The sequence below is a fragment of the Castanea sativa genome, chromosome 5, assembly GCF_040712315.1.
Source record: "Castanea sativa cultivar Marrone di Chiusa Pesio chromosome 5, ASM4071231v1".
NCBI classification, from domain to species: domain Eukaryota; kingdom Viridiplantae; phylum Streptophyta; class Magnoliopsida; order Fagales; family Fagaceae; genus Castanea; species Castanea sativa.
In genome coordinates this window covers 75,509,776-75,532,481 of record NC_134017.1, presented here as the reverse complement: position 1 = coordinate 75,532,481, position 22,706 = coordinate 75,509,776, and the positions used below count along the sequence as shown (strand labels likewise).

The 22,706-nt window shown below is 32.6% G+C and overlaps 1 protein-coding gene and 2 pseudogenes across 1 annotated transcript; all 3 read left to right on the top strand.

Moving 5' to 3' along the window:
• Window positions 1-879: 879 nt before the first annotated feature.
• LOC142637107 (putative F-box protein At1g49610) lies at window positions 880-2,481 on the top strand (annotated as a pseudogene).
• Window positions 2,482-8,177: 5,696 nt separating this feature from the next.
• LOC142635818 (F-box protein At5g03100-like) lies at window positions 8,178-11,650 on the top strand. The gene is made up of 3 exons (XM_075809893.1): window positions 8,178-9,173; window positions 9,929-10,117; window positions 11,285-11,650. Exons 1-3 carry the CDS (start codon window positions 8,178-8,180, stop codon window positions 11,648-11,650), a joined length of 1,551 nt encoding a protein of 516 aa, XP_075666008.1.
• A 3,037-nt stretch (window positions 11,651-14,687) lies between these two features.
• LOC142633766 (F-box/LRR-repeat protein At5g02910-like) lies at window positions 14,688-17,787 on the top strand (annotated as a pseudogene).
• The last annotated feature ends 4,919 nt before the right edge of the window (window positions 17,788-22,706 follow it).

Here is a 22,706-nt window from a genome sequence, read left to right as displayed (position 1 = left end):
AATTTTAATCAGTATTAATTTTTATCACAATATTTTCACAATAAATCTTAAGTGGTAAGTTATTATTAGATAATATTGGTGAGAAAAAAATAATTTTTATAGAAAGAAAAAAAAATAATTTTAATAGTACGTTCAAATTTTAATCAGTATTAATTTTTATCACAATATTTTCACAATAAATCTTAAGTGGTAAGTTATTATTAGCTAATATTGGTGAGAAAAAAAATAATTTTTTTAGAAAAAAAAATAATTTTAATAATACGTTCAAATTAAAATCAGTATCAATTTTTATCACAATATTTTCACAATACTTTTACAATAAATCTTAAGTGGTAAGTTATTATTAGCTAATATTGATGAGAAAAAAAATAATTTTTTTAGAAAGAGAAAAATTGATTTAAGTATATGAAGTAGTTGATTTAAGTATGAAATAAATTCCCTTATATATACATTGTCCTTTTTGGTAATTTATCTCTTAAACTGCAACTTTTATAAATGCTAGTCAAACACTCAGCTTTTTTAAAAAGCACTTTTTAACAGCTTTTACCAAACACTCAGTTTTTTGAAAAATCACTTTTTCATTATGCACTTTTTAAAAACTCAACTTTTTTATTATGCACTTTTTCAAAAAGCCCAACCAAACTCACCCTCAGTAGCGTTTTATGACACTAAATAGTTAAATTTATACCTCATGCTTTTAGGAATCTTAGACCAACGGTCATATAATTTAAATTAAATAAATTACAAAATATAGGAAATATTAATACTTATTGATCTAAAAATTCGAAGTACTAGAAGGACTAAGGACTCCCATTACACGTCACCCTAAAAAAAAAATCCCAATATAAAGAAGAATAGATTCAATGAATCAATAGAATAAAGAAGCTCACACCTGAAAAAGGAGAAAGAAAGCCAAAGCCATGGTTCAATCGATGGTGAAACTGAAAGAGGCTCAACTTCCAGCGAAGACAGCATCCCCTATTCTCCTGATCATTCAACTCAGCACTGACAGAAACCCCATTTCTAAAGAAGAAGAATCAAGCGATGATCATCGAACCAAGCGTCGCAAACATGCATCAATCTTAGAAGAAGATCGAATCAGCACCTTACCCGACTCCATCCTCCTCAGCATCCTCTGCTTCTTGTCCACCAAAGTCGCTATCAAAACCGGCGTTTTATCCAAAAGATGGTCCTATCTTTGGACCTCCGTTCCCTCTCTCAGTTTCGAAGACGATTCCTTCGTATACATCGACAATTTCACCAGTGCCGTAGATCATACCCTGCTCCTACACAGAGCTCCGAAACTCAGAAGTTTCTTTGTCCTGTTCAATTACGAGACACACCTAAAGCCTTGCCTCGATCTCTGGTTTCGTTTCGCCACAACTGCCATGGTAGACCAACTCAGTATACTCTTGGATTTTTATTTCTACAAAATTAAGCCTAATGGGGTAGTAAATTTGAGTTCACTCACGCGTTTGACTATTGGGTTCACTGCGTTGTGTGAAGTTGCGATAAAGAAAGTGGTAATAGGTAGTCCTAGACTTGGAATTGGATAATTATTGTCGGGTCAATCGGTTGGATTTAGTGTCCGAGAGTCTGAGAAAATTGGTTATACACAGCTATTTTATGCGTAGTTCAGTGGGAAGAAGCCCCGACCCCATGTTCGAATTAGAAATTGTGGCTCCAAAAATCAGGTCATTGGAAATTTTGGGGTGTTTTTTGATGAAGAATTGTCAAATTAAGGATGTATTGTCGTTGGTTGAGGCTAAGCTTGATTTCTATTGCGAAGTTAAAGAGGAGGATCGGGAGAGTGCTTATAAAGAGTATGAACAAACTGTGAGAGAACTTCTCGAGAGTCTGCATCATGTTAAGGAACTTACTGTTGGCAAATGGTGTCTCGTGCTTGGTTTTTTCTTGATATCTCTCATATTGTTGTATGCAAAACTTCATATTTTTATTGATTGCTAATGTTGATTCCCATTTGCACAGAAATGAATTTATCATATATTGTAGCTTTTATTGTTGAAAGTCATTGTTTGACTAATCCCTGCATATAGAATAATGCACAGCATCTACTGTTGGCAGATGTTACCTCATGGTTGGTTTTTCTTTTGTTTGTTATATACAAAACTATGTTTTTCTTTTGTTTGTCATTTGCAGAGACATTATAATGTATCAAGATTATAGCTTTTTATTTTTGGTGCTCTCATCGTTTGGCTAATCCCTGCATATAGAATAATGCACAACATCTAGTTTTCTTTTTCATTTACTATAGAGTGCACACATGAACTCGATATCTTGTCTCTTCGAGGCTGATTTGTAGATTTTGGGTATGTTTATTTTTAACTTGAAGCCCCCCTTATTCTCACAAGTCACAACTTTTTAAAACTTCACAGGTACTGTTGTGGTTTTACTCAAATTATTTTTTAACAAAATAAGTTCATCCAAACATAGTCTTAGTGAGAAGTTATAGGTAAAAGTTACACATGCACTCAATGGGCCTTGCACCCATATCCTCACGCTCCGTCCAACCCTTGCATGGGGAGGAGGTGCTAGTTGAGCTTGAGTTCATTGGAGAAAAAAAAATTGTGATTTTAGTCATTTTGTAGTCAATCAAAAATTAAAGGACATATTATTTTATTTTTATTTTGACGAGTAAGAAAAATTTCCATTGGAAAAAGACTACTTCATGCAAAAATGCACGAAGTAGTCAAGAGGAATACAAAGGAAGCAAAAATTAAAGGACTGATATTATTGGAAAAATCATATTATAAGAAGACCATATTTCCCAATTTATGTTATTACCCAAAAGAAAAATCATTTTGTGATTTATAAGAGTATTGGAAAATGATGATACTCTTTTGTGAGCTGGGCTTTTTCTCCTGAGCATTTTGATTTTAATCCACGTTTTAATTACATAATATTATTGTTCTAATTTCATGAGTTGAACTAGTGAGTTATAGACACCTGCTTTTGGTTGTATGATAAGGTGTAGGGCACTTGTTTTTCTGCCAAATAATGATTGGTTGTGATAATCTGTTAACTCTAAATCAAAGTATTGGTTTTCCAAAAAGGCTTTTTTTTTTTTTTTTTTTTCATTTTTCGCTGACTGCGTATGTGATATATTAACATTTATGTAAATTAGTGTTCTGTAAAACATGTTAGCTAAAGTGTTAATTGGTGATGTATTTTAGCTAGGGCAAATGGTTGTGTTATTTGTTCTTACGTTTACTTTACCTTGTTGTGCTTTGATTCTTGCTCTAATGGATCTAGGTTCTATCTATTAAGTCACTGAAGCAACTACCTTCTCCATTGTTAAAGTGTAAATGTTTATCAATGAAAACAAACATGAAGAAATGGGACCTCCTTGGCATAGCAAGGCTTCTTCAAAGTTCGCCTTATGTGGAGACATTAGTTATCGACATATCCTTCTACTACACAGAGTTAGAGGTATGTTTTTCTTGGACCAATTCCCAGAATGTCATATCAAAGGAGCTTTAATTAAGGATTACTCCTACTTATTATCTTTTTCTTTAGATCAATGTGTACTATTTATGGGGTCAAAATGATTCCCTTGAGGAGTTTGGGCCCCCTTTAATTTCTTGACACAAAGAGTTAATTGTTGATTATCAACTTTTTTTTGAAGTGGTCATTTCATGGACTGTTTACTCAAAACCTTCTCATTTACAACAAATCAACAATGACAGCAGTAGTAGATTTTTGGAAATTGGTTTGTTTGAATAAGAGGTCATTCATTGCAAAGTTACTATCTAGAACTCCTAGCCCAGGCATGCAATGACAAGCCAATTTCACTAGAATTTAATTTTTTATTTATTTTTAAGTGTCGGGTAATTATTTAATTTTCTAGTTTTGGACATGGGCTATACTAATTGTTCATTGGGTCTTATTTTGGTTTTATTTGAGTTTATTTATTTAGTTTGGGCTTCATCGTAAATGTTCTTGTTCCACAAGGCATAGGTATTACTGTCTTATTCACCTATTTACATGGGTGTAATGCTTTCTATACTATACAAGAAGTTTTTTAAATTTTAGAAGCTATGGATGGCTTGTTTGAAGTTTGTGTGATACAATTTTCTTCTTGATGAGCCTACATGTTTCATCTTTAAATTTTGAGCAACTTGAAACCTAGCACACACACATTGATTAGTCACTATTTAAACCCTTAACTTTAAATTTTCAAAACCCCATCAAATAGCCCCACATACCCCCTTAAGTGGCAAAATATTGTTCTCGAGTTACTGTTCATATCCCTGGGACAGCAACCCAAATACTAGTTTTTCCCCCTTTGTTGAATCCCCAAATCCTACTATTCCTTTACCCATTAGAAACCTTATAATCTTTACTTTTCCTACATTTTTTACACCAAAACCTACCCCTAAATCCTCAAAATCCAAGTTGTTCAAAGCTGACTTAGGAATTCCAAATCTGATTTGGCTTTGGTCCCTTCCTACGCCAACTCTATGACAACATGACAAAATGTCAATAATCTAAAACTGAACTTCAAATGGGCTAATGTAATTTTATTCTGCAGTTTATAGAAAGGCAATACCTCCATTATTGCAATTATGATGACATGAGCCATTGGAAATCAAAGGAGATTTATATCAAGTTTTTGTTGCTACGCCTCAAGACTATCAAGATTTTTGGTTTTGGAGATGTTGGGAAAAATCCTAATCCCCTCTATGTCTATGTGTGAATTAAAATTAATGACTACCAAGCAATTGCAATATTATGGCAACAAAAAAAATTCCAGCAAGCACTGCATAAACACAATCACACAAGAACACTAAATCTTACATGAAAAACCCTCTGGTGTAAAGGGAAAAACCACGGGGCAGCTCCAAAAAATATCCACTATGAAATAGAGATTACAACTATCAATTTTATGCTAAATTTAAGTACACAATAAATTGGATGTACAACAAATAAATCTCAAGGAGTAAATACAATCTCACCACAAAACCAGTAGCAAAATCTTCTTCTGAATACTCCAACTCTCCATGGTTGTAGCACTCAAAAACTCCATGAAAACTCCACAAATTTATCTTCCTTGTGTGTAACTTGAGCAAAGAAAAAATGTCTCCTTTTTCTTTTTCACTCTCTCACACTCTCAATGTGTTTCTCTCTTATCTCTTCACTCGGACTGCACCACTCTAAATGGCTGAAGCTCTCTCCTTTTGTGTTTCTTGCTCTCTCTGGAACTCTCACACAATAGCTGAATGTTGGCTCTGTTTCTTCAGCTCTCTCTGCCAGGCCGAATGGCCTTTGTTTTCTTTTTCTTTCTTTTTCTTTTCCTTCAGCATGTCCAACACGCTTAAGATCGCTTCTCATTAAGAGAAGTTTGGCCTCCCATGCATGCTCAGCTTTGCATTAAACCAAGTCTGATTTTGTGGGACTTGAGAAGACAAGCTTATAAATGAGCTTTGACAAGAGACAAGCAAGTGGGCTGGAATCAAAGGTGTCACGTGCACCTAACAGGAGAAAGTTTGTTCCAAGTAGTCTTTTAAGTGGTACATATCTACTTAAGAATGCAAAGGTGATGGAGAAGATGGTCACTAAACCTCAGGTTATGCAAAATGAGAAGGGTATGCTACATGTATTTCTACAAGTGGGTCAAAAGTTGTTAAGCTTCCCTAGATCCTCTCCTCATGCGGTGATTATGTTCCCATATTAATAAAATCATTTTAAGTTGTTCCATCCTCTTAAACTAGCAGATTCTCATAAATACACAGTAGTTATGAGGGTAGAGGTTCAAAGCACTAAAATCGTACTTTGAATTTGCTTTAGCTTCTGTTGTCATGTACTTAGGTTTTCTTAGTGTTATTAAGCATACCTTTAGATGTATTCATGGTCAATGAAAGTGGTTTTGTTGCTTATCAAATTTTTAGTTTGGTTTTAATCACTTTGCAATTTTGAATTTTCAATGACATTGTCAGTCATTCCTAATTTCCTTTTGTTCTTAATTTTTTATTTTTTGAAGACTTTACTTGGTAAAAAATGTTTATAAATTGATATGACAATTAATGTGATCTTATTGCTACACCAACTACATAATATGTAAGACTTTGTAAAATTTGTAGTTTTGTACCATTACTAGAATCATTGATAAGATCTATATCAATTGCTTTGCACATGTCCAGATTTGAATCAAGCATGCTGAAGTCTCTAGAACTTGATCCCCCAGGCCACAAACATCACTTGAATACAAACTTGCTTTTGAGTATTTGATTATCTGGTCTGAAACAAAAGAGAAGTACGAATGCGCTTGTTTTGATTGTTTGAACTTTGAAGAAAAGGAATTAAACTTGGAAACAAATCTCTTATTTTGGTTCGTTTAAATATACCTGCTCATTTGATCCTTTGATATTAGAAACTAGAAACACACGGAGATGAATTAATATTTGATACATACAGAGCCCTAGGATAGGTATATAATATCAAGGGTAAATTACACTAACATCCCTAAGCTTTTTATATTAATGCACTAAGATCTCTTTATTGGGTAAATTATTTGAACTTTTTATATTATCGCACTAAGATCTCTTTATCTTCGTTTCTTCTTTGTTAATTTGATACACTTATATTGATACTCTAACAAATTGAGTGATGCTAGAAATACTAGTAAAATTTTATCACATAAGTCTTAGAAATGCCACAGTTTTAACATGTTACTACAAGTTTTACTATAAAAAAATTAATGTGGTAAGAATATAATGGTTGGCACTAAAACAATAAAATAAATGAATGTTTGAACTAATTTTATTTTCCAAATTAGTGACTCATCAATTTACCAGAGTTATTTAATAAAATTTATAGTATCTCCAACTTTGCTTAAGTGAATTAGTCATATTAAAAAGTAAGAATAATGTATTTTAAATAAAACAAATTATAATATAAAAATTAACTAAATTGATGTCAAGTAAACTAAATTTTTATTTAAGTGATGTTTGAAAATAAAAAAGGCACATTTAAAGTTTAGGCCTCAAATTTTGGCCTGATTATATTCTATATTTTGTTAAACTTGTCGAATGATTGATTAATGAATGTTGCTATGAGTACTACAATTTTTATTATATTATTCTTACAAACTGATATGTCACTAAGACAAAACAATTCAAATATTCTTAAACGAGATAGTTAAAGCTCACCAATCATAATCAATACCACATCAGTTTGTAAGTTTTTATGCCGTAAAACTTGTAATAAAAGCATTTTCCTTAAATCAATTAATTTTTTATTGAGATAAATTAATTATTATTTACTAGCCAATATCTTGCTCATTTCATTGTCAAAACTTTGTAAGAAATTAACCTATAATCCATGAGTAATTCTTAGGTACTCCCGGAGCACGGAGAATGGTGCTTCCTCCTCTCACATTTATGATGGGACCCGTTCATTAAATGCATGGTGGGGCTTACCATGAATGTGAGAGGAGGGAGTACTATTTCTCTATGCTCTGGGATTACCTAAAAATTTTCCATAATTCATAGGGTTCATCATTACTATTATAAGCTGTAATTATAGTTTCTGTAAATTATGTGATAAAGAGTGATATGAGGCTGCACTTAGTGGGATGATTTACCAATACCTTATTAAAAAAAAAAATCAATGAACATTCAAAAAAACGCGACAAACAAAGGGAGAAGAAGTCAAATCATGGGGATAGGTACGGATAATTGACAGGTTGAAACTGAAGGACATCCTTCTCGTTTTGGAGAATTTTGTGTGCATTTAAGATGAGATTACCCGAAGGGATAGAGGATGAGAAATCTAAGACGATAAAACCCAAAGCGTTCATTCAATTTTGTGGGAATAAAGAGAAAAGTTTTGAAAATATGAACTAAAGAAAACAAAGAGCCATTATCTTTTAAAGTCTTCATTTAATTTTGTGAGAAAAAAGAGAGTTTTGAAACATGAACCAAAGAAATCAAAGAGCCATTATCTTTTGAAATGTTCCTTTAATTTTGTGAGAAAAAAGAGGAAAAGTCTTGAAAGCATGAACCAAAAAGAACAAAAATTCATTATCTTTTAATTTATGTCTGTTTAGTAAACAAAGAGTCATTCTTTTTGCATGGAAGAGAAATATAAAGGAAAGCACCACGTAATCTGATAATCTCAGCAAGAACTAAGAACTAAAAGAAGCTATGATTCTATCGATGGCGAAAGAAGCTCAACTTCCAGAGAAGACAGCTTCCCATGATCATGGAACCAAACGCCTCAAACATGCATCAATCTTAGAAGAAGATCGAATCAGCACCTTACCTGACTCCATCCTCCTCACTATACTATCCTCTTTTCCCACTAAAGACGCTATCAAAACAGGCGTTCTATCCAAAAGATGGGCCTATCTTTGGACCTCTGTTCCCTCACTCAGTTTCTCAGATACTTCCTTTGAAAATGCAGCCGCTTTTGCCACTGCCGTGGATGATGCCCTGCTCCTACACAGGGCTCCCAAACTCACAAATTTCTCCCTAGAATTCGAGTACTGGGCCTACAGGCCAGAGCTAAAGCCTCGGGTCGATCTTTGGCTTCGTTTCGCCACAACTGCCGAGGTAGACCGACTTAGTCTATGTTTATCATCTTGTATCACACCTGAAGAATACACATTTCCGCAGCATCTCTACGCCAATGAGTTTGTTTCTAAATTGAATTTTGGGAACTGCATAATTAAGCCTAATGGGTTAATAGGTTGGAGTTCACTCAAGCACTTGTATTTTGGTTACGCGTCCTTGCCCGAGGATGTGATAAATAAAGTGTTATTGGGTAGTCCTAGACTTGAATCCTTGGAATTGCATAATTGTTATCGTTTTAATCGGCTGGATATTGTGTTCGAGAGTTTGAAAAAATTTGTGATGTTTCTTTCTTATTTTGGAGATGAGGGATGGGATGAGAACGAGCTGTTGGAATTGGAAATTGTTGCTCCAAAGATGGAATTTTTGGAAATTGTAGGGGATTTATATAATATGAAAAAGTGTCGGATAAATGACCTGTCGGCATTGGTTGAGGTTAAGGTCGATTTTGAAATTCCAATTGAAGATGATATTGAAGAGGACAATCAAACTAAGTACTGTGAAAGTGAAAATGTTGTGAGAGAACTTTTTGGGAGTCTGCAGCAAGTCAAGAAACTTTTTGTTGGTGAATGGTGTCTCCTGGTTAGTTTTTCTTGATTACTCTCTTTATCATATTTTTGTTGTTGTTTTGCTTGTCTTATCTTGATTGCTAATTTGTTGAATTCCATTTGCAGAGACATGAATGTATCGAGATTGATTCTTTTTATTGTTGGTAGTCTCTTTGCTTAGCTAGGCTTGAATATATAATAATGCACAGCATCTAGTGCTTTTTTTAGCGAAAGTTATTGCACAATATGATGTTCTTTAAAGAATTTATATTAGCTAACTTATGTTAATACCAAAAGGAAAAATCATTTTGTGATTTATAAGTTTATTGGAAAAGTACCATATTCTCTATTGTGATTTGGGCTTAGCCGACCCCTAAAAAAATTGAGATTAATTATGGCTTGGTTGTTGTTGTTGTGAGTTGGGCATTTTCTGCTGAGCATCTTGATTTTGACACAAGTTGTAGTCAATCAATTATTTAAGTACATAACAGTATTGGTCCAATTTCATGAGTTGAACTATTGAGTTATATACACCTGCTCTTAGTTTCATGATGAGGTGTAGGGAACTTGCTTTAGTGCCAAATAATGATTCTTCATGATAATTTGTTGTTCCAAAAATTCCTCTTTTATTTCATTATTTGTATATTGGATATATTGACATTTATATATGTTAGTGCTCTGTAAATCATGTTAGCTAACTAGTTCGATGCATATTACAATTAATCTTATCATTTATTCTAATGTTCACTTTACCTTAATGTGTTATGGCTTTTGCTTTGATGGACCTAGGAGCTCTCTATAATGTCAATGAAACATTTGCCTTCTCCATTGTTTAAGTGCAAATATCTAACTATGAAAACAAGCATGCCAAGATGTGTCCTTCCTGGCATTGAAAGCTTGCTTCAAAGATCGCCTTATGTGGAGACCTTGGTTATAGACGTTGTATTACACGACCATTTATCTTCCCACGGCTTAGAGGTAGGTTTTTCTTGGTCCAATTTCCTGAATGTCATATCAAGGCAACTTTAATGAAGAATTAATACTAATCAGTTTATATATATTATTTAGTTTAATTTGTGTCTATTAAGGAAGTAATAAAGGCCATGATTTTGGATAGAATAAAAAAGAGGAAAAGAATATATGTGACCAATCCTAACTTATCTTGTTAAAGATCCAAGACCAACCCCAAAAACTTGGGACTAAGGCTTTATTGTTATTGTAGTTAATATGTCTATTTATTGGATCAAAATAATTCCCTCGAAGAGCTTGGCCCCCTTACTCAACCTTCTCATCAATGATATGTTTTTTGTTTTTTTACATCAAAGATTTTTGGAAATTTGTTTGTTTGAATAAGAGCTCATTTATTGCCAAAGATACTATCTACAATTTCCGGCCCTGGCAACACAAGAAGCTAGTTTCACTTTAATTTTAATTGTTAGGGCCAATCATGTAAGTTTCTAGTGTCCGGACAATGGCTATTCTAATTGTCCATTAAGTCTTACTTTGGTTTTATTTAAGTTTAGTGATTTAGTTTGGGTTTCGTAGAAAAAGTTCATCATTTTCCGCTAGCAATGGGATTCGATCATAGGAGTTTCTTCTTTATCTTTAAATTTTTTCAGCAACTTGAAATCTAGCATGCATATATTAATTAGGACTTGTCTTGGGTCCATTGATCCACGGGTAAAAAATGGACACGTATCATAATCTTGATAGGTCTGGTGCATAAGAGCATTGGACTCAATCTTTGCTTATTAATTTATCACCTTTTGAACCTCAAAATCCAAAATCACCTATGCATCAAAATAGCCCCAAATGCCCCATTAAAAGGCTAAATACTGTGCACGAGTTACTGTTCCTAGTCCTGGAACAGCAACCCAAGTTTTAGTTATTTCCCTTTGTAGGATCTCCAAATCTTACTATTCATTTCCTCGTTAGAAACCCTATAATCCTTATTTCTTACCATTTTTCAGCCTTTTTAATCTTCCAAAACCTAATCCTAAATCCAAGTTGTCCAAAGTTGGCTCAGGAATTCCAAATATGATTTGGCTTTGTTCCTTTCTTCGACATCAACTCCATTATAGCATGACAAAATATCATAAGTTAAAAGTGAACTTCAAAATGGGTTAATGTACTTTTATTTTGCAGTCTGTATTAAGTAGATATGATGAAGTGAACCAATGGAAATCAAAGGAGATCTATTTCAAGCCTTTGCTACGATGCCTCAAGATTGTCAAGATCTTTGGTTTTAGAAACATTTTCCACACAAGCAAAGTATTCCACACAAATAAAGAATTATTCCACGCAAATGAAGTATTCATTTTAGTGGTACAATTTCTACTTAAGAATGCAGAAGTATTGGAGAAAATGGATATCACTGAACCACAAGTTTTGCAAACTCAAATTAGTAATTTGCTACATGAATCTCTACAAGTGGCTCAAAAGTTGTTAAGCTTCCCTAGATCCTCTCCTCATGCTGTGGTTATGTTTCCCATGTTAGTAAAACCATTTTAAGTTGTTCAAATCTCTTAAACGATCAAATTCTCATAAATGCATAGTAGTCATGTAGATTAGTTTCGTTCAATGAACTAAAATCTTGCTATGAGTTTGCTTTAGTTTCCAATTTTATGTACTTATGTTTTCTTTGTAATGTTATCTTGCCTTTCGATATGTTCATGGTACATGTCAATAGTTATGTTGCTTATAAAGTTTTTGATTTGATTTTAATCACTTTGTTGTTTCAAAATTTCAATAACGTTGTCCTTTTTACTACGAAATACATATAAATTGACATGACCGTACATGTATTTAGTATCGCATTAACAACATGATAATTTTTTTTAATATATATATGTGTGTGTGTGTGTGTGTGTGTGTGGGTTTTTTTTTTTTTTTTGTGTGTTTACAATTTGAGATATCAATTTGTAAGGCATATATGCACAGTAAATTTTCTAATAGTACTCCTACTATTATTCATAAGATTTATATCAATCGTAATGGCCTCCAAAAAAACAAAAAAAATTTTCTTTTCCTATCTTTTAGTCTCATTTCTACCCTTTTACAATAATAGATTGGAGTTTTTGAAGCATTAATATTTGTGGTGGGGGAATATGAACCTTATATGTCTCTATTGGAAACATTATGCAATATGAACTAGTTGAGTTACAAAGCTTTTGGCTATAAATTGGAATTGAGTAGAATCAATTTTTTTTTTAGGATTAATGGACTTTTATTACCTACATCAAAGAATAACAATTATATTATTTTTAGGGGAGAATGAAATCTATTTATTAGTTTTGGTTTAGATTTATCTATATCCTATTTAAAACCGAACGCATTTGGCTTTTGTCAACATCATGAAATTTTGAAAATAAACTTTTGATGCCTCACAATTTTACACACAGACACGCGCGCGCGCGCGCACACACACACACATAGTCAAAGTTAAGAGAAAATCCAATTAGATTACATAAATTGATTTCAATTGTAGTTTAATCTAATTGTAATCAAAACAAGCATATCCGTACTTCTCTTATAATTAGATCCCATATTTTTTTTTTTAATTTTTATACCAAGTGAGTTACAATGCAAATGCCAATGATTCAAAAAAAAAAAGGGAACAAGAAAAGCTTTGGTTTGACAAATAGTGGTTATTATTATTATTATACAAATAGTGGTTATTTTAGAGTTTCAATCGATGGCGTCTGGTTCTAATGATAACTTTTTATCATCAGATCAAGACATCAATCAGTTTTTGGCGTAGGCGAGGATTGAACCCTAGATTTCTTTTTCTGAAACTCTCTCAAAACAAAAAATATAATATACTTACTTTGATACCCTATCACCCAATATATTTTTCAAATTTGTGACACATCAATTTGCAAGATTTTTTTTTTATATGAGATAAAAATTTACTCTAGCCTAAACTAAGTATATATGTGTGTGTAACTCTTTCTTGGAGACTTGAAGTCTAACCCTTGCCCTCACCCCCCCACCTTATAAGAACTTATATTTGTGGAGGGACTATCATGCCAGACTAGAATTTATAAAAAGTTTCTAATGATAACATTTTATCATCAACCTAAGACACCAATCAGCTTTTTTCGTAGGCAAGGGTTGAATCCTAAATCTCTTTTTCTGAAACTCTCTCAAAACAAAAAATATAATATACTTACTTTGATACCCTATCATCCAATATATTTTTCAAATTTGTGACACGTCAATTTGCAAGATTTTTTTTTTTTTTATATGAGATAAAAATTTACTCTAGCCTAAATTAAGTAGATATGTGTGTGTAACTCCCTCTTGGAGACTTGAATTCTAACCTTTGCCCTCACCCCATCTTATAAGAACTTATATTTGTGGAGGGACTATCACGCTAAGTGTGCATGGTGGTAATTTGCAAGAGTTATATGGTAAAATTTGTAGTGTTTCTAACATTGCTCAAGTGAATTAGCTATATTAAAAAGTAACAACAATGTATTTTCAATAAAAACAAATCATAATATAAAAATTAACTAATTGATGTCAAATAAACTAAATATTATTTAAGTGATATTTGAAAATAAAAAGACAAGTTTAGGCCTTAGGCTGTGTAAATAATTGTGCCCTAATTATATTCTATATTTTGTTAAACTTTCTCGTATATTACTTGACTTATTGATTAATGAATGTAGCTATGAGTACTACAATTTTTACTATATTGTGTTTATAAATTGATATGTCACAAATTACAACAAAACAATTCAAACATTCTTAAACGAGATAGTTGAAGCTCACCAATTACAACAATGCCACATTAGTTTATAAGCTTTTATGCTGTAAAACTTGTAGTACGTTTTACATTTTCCTTAGATTAATTAATATTTTATTAAGGAAATTTAATTATTACTTACTAGTTGATATCTCATCCGGTTCATCTTCAATGATTTTTATAAGAAATTATCCTATAATTTATTGGGTTCATTATAATTCAATGCTATTATAAGTTGTAATTATAGTCTATGTAAATTATGTGATAAGACGCTATGTAATCTATAATATATTTTTTGCTTAGTGGGATAGCTTACCAATAATTAGCCTCAAGAGATAGCCACAACTTAACCATTAGGTTGGTGTAGTTGACAAGTTGAAATTGGCTTGGAGAATTTCATTTGTATTTGAAATGGGATAGCATGAAGGGTTTTGAGCAAATGCATGTAAAAGACAAGAAGTATAAGAGGAAAAGTTTTGTAAGAAAAAAGTGTAAATGTATTGAAACCATAAACCAAAGGAAATAATGAGTGGTTATCTTTTAAAGTGTTCATGTAATTTTGTGAAAAAAGTGAGAGAAAGTCTTAAAATGATGAACCAAAGAGATCAAAGAGTCTTTATCTTTTAAAGTGCTCTTTTAATCTTGTGAAAAAATAGAGAAAAAAATCTTGAAAGATGAACCAAAAGGATGAAAAGTTCATTATCTTTTAATTTATGTTGTAAACAGAGAGTCATTCTCTTTGAACGGAAGAGAAATATAAAGGAGAGCGCCACAGAATCTCAGCAAGAAACTAAGAACTAAAATGAAGCTATGGCTCTACTTCCACAGAAGACAACGTCCCTTATTTGCCTAGAAGAATCAAGCGATGATCATGGAACCAAACGCCTCAAACATGCACCAATCTTAGAAGAAAATCGAATCAGCGCCTTACCTGACTCGATCCTGCTCACTAGACTCTCCTTTTTGCCCAATGAAGATGCTATCAAAACAGGATTTTTATCCAAAAGATGGGCCTATCTTTGGACCTCCGTTCCTTCTCTCAGTTTCGCAGATACTTCCTTTGAAAAATGCGGCAGTTTCGCCACAACTGCCAAGGTAGACCAACTTAGTCTACGTTTATAATCTTCTATAGAACTATGTAAGAGATACAAATTGCCCCAGCATCTTTACGCCAATGAGTTTGTTTTTGAATTGGATTTTCATTATTGCAAAATCAAGCCTAAACGGTTGATAGGTTGGAATTCACTCAAGCACTTGAATTTTGGGTACACATCCTTGCCTGGCGATATGATAAATGAAGTGTTATTGGGTAGTCCGTAGTCCTAGACTTGAATCCTTGTAATTACATGAATGTTATAATTTTAATAGGCTGGATATAGTGTCCGAGAGTTTGAAAAAATTGGTGATAGATTGTTATTCTTATTATGCAGACTTCGATTGGTATTACGTGTTGGAATTGGAAATTGTTGCTCCAAAGATTGAGTCTTTGGAAATTATTGGGAATTTTTATGATATGAGGAAGTGTCAGATAAAGGACGTGTTGGCATTGGTTGAGGTTAAGGTCGATTTTGAAATAGAGATTAACTTTGAAAGGGATAATGTGGAGGAGGAGGATCTTTTTAAGGACTGTGAAAACATTGTGAGAGGACTTTTTGAGAGTCTGCATCAAGTCAAGGAACTTGTTGTTGGCAAATGGTGTCTCATGGTTGGTTTATCTTGATTAGTCCCTTTATCATGTTTTTTTGCTGTATCACTTCATGTTTTTCTTGATTGCTAATGTTGATTGCCATTTGCAGAGACATGAATGTGTCAAGATTGTATCTTTTTATTGTTGGTAGTCTCATTGCTTAGCTAGGCTTAAATGTAGAATAATGCACAGCATCTAGTGCTTTTTTGTTTTTGAGAGTGGAAGTTATTGTACAATTTGAATTTGCTTTAAAGAATTCATATTAGCTAATTTATATTAATACCAAAATGAAAAATAATTTTGTGATCTATGAGACTATTGGAAAATTTTCGTACTCTCTTTTGTGAGTTGGGCTTGGCTGACTCTTAAAAATTTGAGATATCATGGTGGGTTGTTGTTGTGAGTTGGGTTTTTCTTCTGAGCATCTTGATTTTAATACAAGGCGTAGTCAATCAATAATTAGAGGAAATGATAGTATTGGTCCAATTTAGTTTCATGATGAGGTGTGGGGCACTTGCTTTAGTGCCGAATAGTGATTCGTCATGATAATTTGTCAACTCAAAATCAAGGTTCCAAAAAGGCCTCTTTTATTTCATTGTCTGCATATAGGATATATTGGCATTTATGCAAGTTAGTGTTCTGTAAATCATGCTAGCTAAATTGTTCTCTGGCGATGTATATTACAATTGTTCATGTCATTTATTCTAATTTTCACTTTGCCTTATTGTGTTCTGCCCTTTGCTTTGATGGACCTAGGTTCTATCTATAATGTCAGTGAAATAGCGTTCTCCTCCATTGTTAAAGTGCAAATGTCTAACAATGAAAACAAGAATGAAAAGATGGGATCTTGCTGGCATTGAAAGCCTGCTTCAAAGTTCGCCTTATGTGGAGACATTGGTTAGACATCATATCCGGCCATATAGAGTCAGACACAGAGTTAGAGGTATGTATTTCTTGGTCCGATTTCCCGAATGTCATGTCAAAGGAACTTTCATGCAGAATTAATACTAATCATTACTCAACCCTCTCATAGAAGATACATCTTTCTTTCAACAACAAAGAAGTTAGTAATAGACTTTTGGAAATTTGTTTGTTTGAATAAGAGGTCATTTATTGCCAAAGTTACTATCTAGAATTTCTGGCCCTCGGCAACAAGAAGCCAATTTCACTTTAATTTTAATTCTATTTAGTTTTTAAGTGTTAGGGGCAATTCTGTAAGTTTCTAGTGTTTGGACATTGGCTATTCTAATTGTCCATTAAGTCTTATTTTGGTTTTATTGTTGTTTAGTGATTTAGTTTGGGCTTTGTAGAAAAAGTTCATAATGTTCCACTAGCAATAGTTATTGGTCATTTGTGGAGGAGTTTCTTCTTTATCTTTAAATTTTTTTGAGCAACTTGAAACCTGGCATTCATACATTGATTAGGACTTGGCTTAAGTCTGTTGCTCCTTAGCACTGGACCTATCAAGATCATGACATGTGGCCAAAATTGCATTCATCCTATTATTCATTTTCTCATTAGAAACCCTTATAATCCTTATTTCTTACTATTTTCCAGCCTTTTTCCTTCCAAAACATAATCTTAAATCCTCAAAATCCAAGATGTCCAAAGCTAACTTAGGAATTCCAAATCTGATTTCTTAAAATCCAAGATGTCCATAGCTGACTCAAGAATTCCAAATCTGATATGGCTTTGTTCCCTTCTCCTACATCAACTCCATTATAATATGACAAAATATCATAATTTAAAAATAAACTTGAAAATGGGCTAATGTAACTTTTATATTGCAGTATCTAGAAAGAAGTTATGATGAAGTGACACATGGGAAATCAAAGGTGATCTATTTCAAGAGTTTGCTACGACACCTTAAGACTGTTGAGGTCTTTGGTTTTGGAGAATTTTTCCACACAAATGAAGTATTCATTTTAGTGGTACAATTTCTACTTAAGAATGCAAAGGTACTAGAGAAGATGGTTATCACTAAACCACGGGTTATGCAAAATCAAACTTGTAATATGCTATGTGAATTTCTACAAGTGCTCAAAAGTTGTTAAGCTTCCCTAGATTCTCTCCTCATGCAGCGGTTATCTTCCCATGAGTAAAATCATTTTAAGTTGTTTGATCCTCTTAAATGATCAAATTCTCATAATCCATTGTAGTTATGTAGATTAATTTGGTTCAATGAACTAAAATCTTGCTATAAATTGCTTTAGCTTCCGATTTCATGTACTTATGTTCGCGTTGTGATGTTAAACTTGCTTTAGGATATATTCATGCTTAATATCAATGGTTATGTTGCTTATAAATTTTTTGGTTTGATTTTAATCACTTTGCTCTTTCGTACTTTTAATATCATCATCAGAGATTTCCGATATCTTATGGTTCATTTTTACTACAAAATACATATAAATTGACAAAGCATATGGGAATGTTATTCCTTCTAGAGGTCTTCACCAAAGAGATCCTTTGTCCCCATATTTGTTTTTGATATGTGCAGAAGCTTTTGCTTCTCTCATTGCTAAAGCAGAATTAGATAGGAGGTTACATGGGGTGGCAGTTTGTAGGAATGCTCCTAGTAAAACTAATCTACTTTTTGATGATGACTCTTTGATTTTTTGCCAAGCTAATAAAGATGAAGTGGAGGTTGCTTCTGATACACTTCAATTATATGTTGAAGCTTCGGGCCAATGTATCAATCTTGAGACGTCTTCTGCCTATTTCAGTAGCAATGTGTCTGTGGAGCCGAAAGAATGGATTGTTGATAAATTGAAGGTGAAGAAATGGAGAAGTTTGATTCTTACTTGGGGCTGCCTACTTTGATAGGAAGGAGGAAATATGATACTTTTGCTTTTCTCAAGGAACAAGTTTGGAAAAAGATGCAAGGTTGGAAGGCGAAGTTGCTCTTTAGGGCGGGTAAAGAGGTTCTGATAAAAGTAGTGGCTCAATCCATCCTCACCTACACAATGGGGGTTTTTCAGTTGCCCAGGAAATTATGTGATGAATTGGATGCTATGTGTGCTAGATTTTGGTGGGGTCAGATTGGTGAGGAAAGGAAAATACATTGGAAAAGTTGGAGTTTTTTAACGCAGTCAAAGAAAGAGGGTGGTATGGGTTTTAGAGACATAAGATCCTTTAATTTAGCTATGCTAGGTTGCTGCAGGACCAAAGCTCTCTTTTGTATAGCTGTATAAATAAATAAAAAGACTTTTCGCAATGTGATTTCCTTGAGGCGAATGATTGTCCAAATACGTTTGGAAAAGCTTATCGGCTACTCAACAACCGATTTTGAAGAAACGGTGTTGTTGGAGAGTGGGCAATGGTGCTTCAATTCGGGTTTTGAAGGACTGTTGGCTACCACACCAGCCAACCAAAAAGGTTCTTTTTCAACCTGAGGATGAGATATGGGAGTGGAGGGTCTTGGATTTGATTGATTGGCAGAACCACTAGTGGGACAAAGAAAGAATTGAAGCCCTGTTTCATCAGTTTGATGCTCAAGCCATCCTAAAAGTTCTTTTGAGTTGGCGGGTCATGCAAGATGCCTTGGTGTGGACTCTCACAAAGAATGGCAGATACACAATGAAGTTTGGGTACTATGTGGCTAAGTAAATTAGGAAGGAAGAAAATCATAATGGGGAGTGCTCGGTGCAAATGGCCAACAATCCAATTTGGTCAAGAATCTAGAAGGCAAAGGTTCCAAATAAAGTTAAAATATTTTCCTAGAGAGCATGTCAAAACATTTTTCTCACATAGGACAATTTGGTTCGTAGGCGTGTAATCGAGGATGCAAGATTTTGCTTCTGTCAGAGAGCATCTGAAACAGTCTTGCATGTGCCCTGAGGTTGTAGGGCTGCACAAGATGTACAGGCTAGAAGTGCAACCTGATTCCACAAATTATGTACTGGGCAAGAGGATTTTATGCAGCGAGTATCTGGTCTCATGCCAAAGTATCTGGTCTCATTGCAAGAGCTTGTACTAACTCTAGAGCAAGCCACCCATATGGCCAAACAACTCTCCGCCACCACTGACCCCACCCACCTCCTCCAAATCTACACCTCCATGGGCCCACACTTGTCCCCAGCCTCTTCGCTTTAGGGCTATGGAGACGTGGATTCCCATGAAGCCAACGATGCCAGTGAGGCCAAAGTCGGTGAAGCCAAAAGGAGACGAGAGAAGGAAAAAGCAACTGAGAGAAAAAATGAGAAAAAGGAGAGCACCAGAGGCAAGAGAGAGAAAAAACTAATAAAATAATAAATACACATGCTATAGTAATCATGCATATTTGCACAGTTATTGTAGCAATACACATGCTATTTTGTAAAACTATAAACAATCTGATGTGGTTGCTCTAAGAGGCACTGATTGTATCTGTTGGAGAATAAGAAGATTCTGATTGTATACTTCCTTTACATATCTCTCTCTGCCCTTCTCTCTCTGTTTCTTTTACCTTCCTCGTCACCTTCTTAGCTATGGAGGCCTAGGTCCCCTTGAAGTGACCTACCATAAATCCTAATTCGAACAGTCTTATCAACCTATATCAAACAAAAGCAGCAAAAAAGCTACTGCATCAAACCAAAAAAAAAAAAAAAAAAGTGTAAAGCCATATATGAGAATGGCATGTCTCATCTAAACAATAATTTCTCAAATAGAAGGTTAATAAAAAATACAAAACCCAACATGGCAATAAACGCAATTTAACAAAACCTGCTTCCAATTGGCAAAGAAGTTTTGGCACACATATAACAAAACTTGTAACATATGCATACATTAATATGAAAAAGAATCCTCAAAAAAAAAATTAAAAAAAAAAATTGAGAGAGAAAATGGATTGGATCATCTGAGCAAAAATAAGTAGCAAGCACAATCTTTGTGGAGTTTGGATGGAGGCACTTGTATCCCAATTTTTTTTGTCTCTCCCTGTGCGTTCTTGGTGGTTACAATAAGGTTAATAAATGGTGTTTAGTGAGATCTAAAAAGGCACCTATGAATATGATTAGAAAAAATGTAGGCGTACAATTGGTTTTTTTTTTTTGGGCAATAACGGTAGATGTGGGTTTTTTTTTTTTCTTTTCCTTCTGTATGACAGATGTGTTTTTTTACAGAGAAACGTGTGTTTGTTTTAATTTTAATTATTCTTTATAAATGGATAAAACAATTTGAAAACCATCTAGAGAGTGATTCTATTTTGTAGACAACGTTTTCATGAGAGTTAATGATGTATCTATTTATCAAAACAAAAACAAAACAAACGTGTATATATCTATTTAGTTTAGTTTTTTTGTTGATAACCACTTAGTTTTTTTTTGGATAAAAATTAATACTAATGTTTTTGGATAAACATAGGGTTTTTTTTTTAAATAATAATAAAGTAGTATTAGAAATGTAGGTTTTTTTTTATAGGAAAAAAAAATAGAAACATAGGTAGTTTAACTAATTTTTCTATTAAAAAAAAAAAAACATGTAGTTGTTTTAAAGAAGTAGGTTAATGAAAGAGTGTTCCTATTTTGTAGGCAATGTTTTAGTGCAAATTAGATATATACTTTTACCAGACTATCCTTTAGTTTTGTCTCTACTTAAACCAATGGGTGTAGGGCTATTTTGGAACAAAAAAAAATCCGGTCTAAAAAGAGGAAGCCCCTTAAACAGTAGTAAATTTAAATATAGATAGTTCAATATTCCATTAGAATCTTGGCAAATCTTCAAGTGATAAATGGATTGTTTTGCACCTACATAATACAATCATAACAAATACATATTAATAATTATCAAAATAATTAAATTTCAAATTTTGTTAAAAAAATTATATTTTCTTATATTTTCTTATTCATTACTGTCGTTACATGGATTATTGATTAATTTATTTATTTTATTGAGATAAATTAATTATTATGCACTAAGCTTTTAGTTACATACCTTGCTCAAAAGAAGGTTACTTTTGTGTGTTGGTCTCTTTAAAAAAAGAAGAAGAAGAAGGTGACTTGGTTAGTTGGTTGTCTAAGGTGAGTTTGGTTCAGCTTTTCGAAATTGAACTTTTTGTAAAAATGATGGTTTTAAAAAGTTCAGAATGAAATTGAGATTTTTGAAAAAGTAGAATGTTTGGTAAAATTTGTTAATTTTTTTTTTTTGAAAAAAGATGAGTGTTTGGTTAGTATTTATTAAAATTGTGATTTGAGGAGTAAATTACCAACAAAGACAGTATATTTATAAGAGTCCAAATCTTCTGTTCCACTCTTCTTGTTCCACTATATACTTCACAAATAAAAACATACCACATGTCCATCTATTTTATTAAATGCAAAATTTATGCCTTTTATTATTTCAACTAGCATGTAACTCCATGCAAACGCATGGATGCATTTAAAATTAAAATATATATATTATAAAAATATAAATAATTAGTCTAATTAATTTTTTTTAAAGCTTGTAACATATGCATTCATGCATACATATAGATATATTTAAAATTAAATACAGTTTTTATCATAAAATATAGATAATTAATCAAAATATTTTTTAAATTAAATGTAATTAGTCACATATTAAAATTCTTACCTAAATTTAATACAACTTATGATAATTTTTTTTCCAATTTTTAATAAGATAAAACATGTGGTGATTTTTTTTATGTGGTAATTTTTATTTTATTTATTTTTGAGAAACATGTGGTGATTTTTATTAAGTATATGTGATTTTTTTTTTAATTTTATAGTTCATTAATATTAGATTCTTATATTTTGCACTCATTAACTCAATTGACACAAAGATTCTGTTCCACTCTTCTTGTTCCACTATATACTCCACAAATAAAAACATACCACATGTCCATCTATTTTATTAAATGCAAAACTTATGCCTTCCATTATTTCAACTAGCATGTAACTCCATGCAAATGCATGGATGCATTTAAAATTAAAAAATATATTATAAAAATATAAATAATTAGTCCAATTAATTTTTTTTAAAGCTTGTAACATATGCATTCATGCATACATATAGATACATTTAAAATTAAATACAATTTTTATCATAAAATATAGATAATTAATCAAAATCTTTTTTAAATTAAACGCAATTAGTCACATATTAAAATTCTTACCTAAATTTAATACAACTTATGATAATTTTTTTTCCAA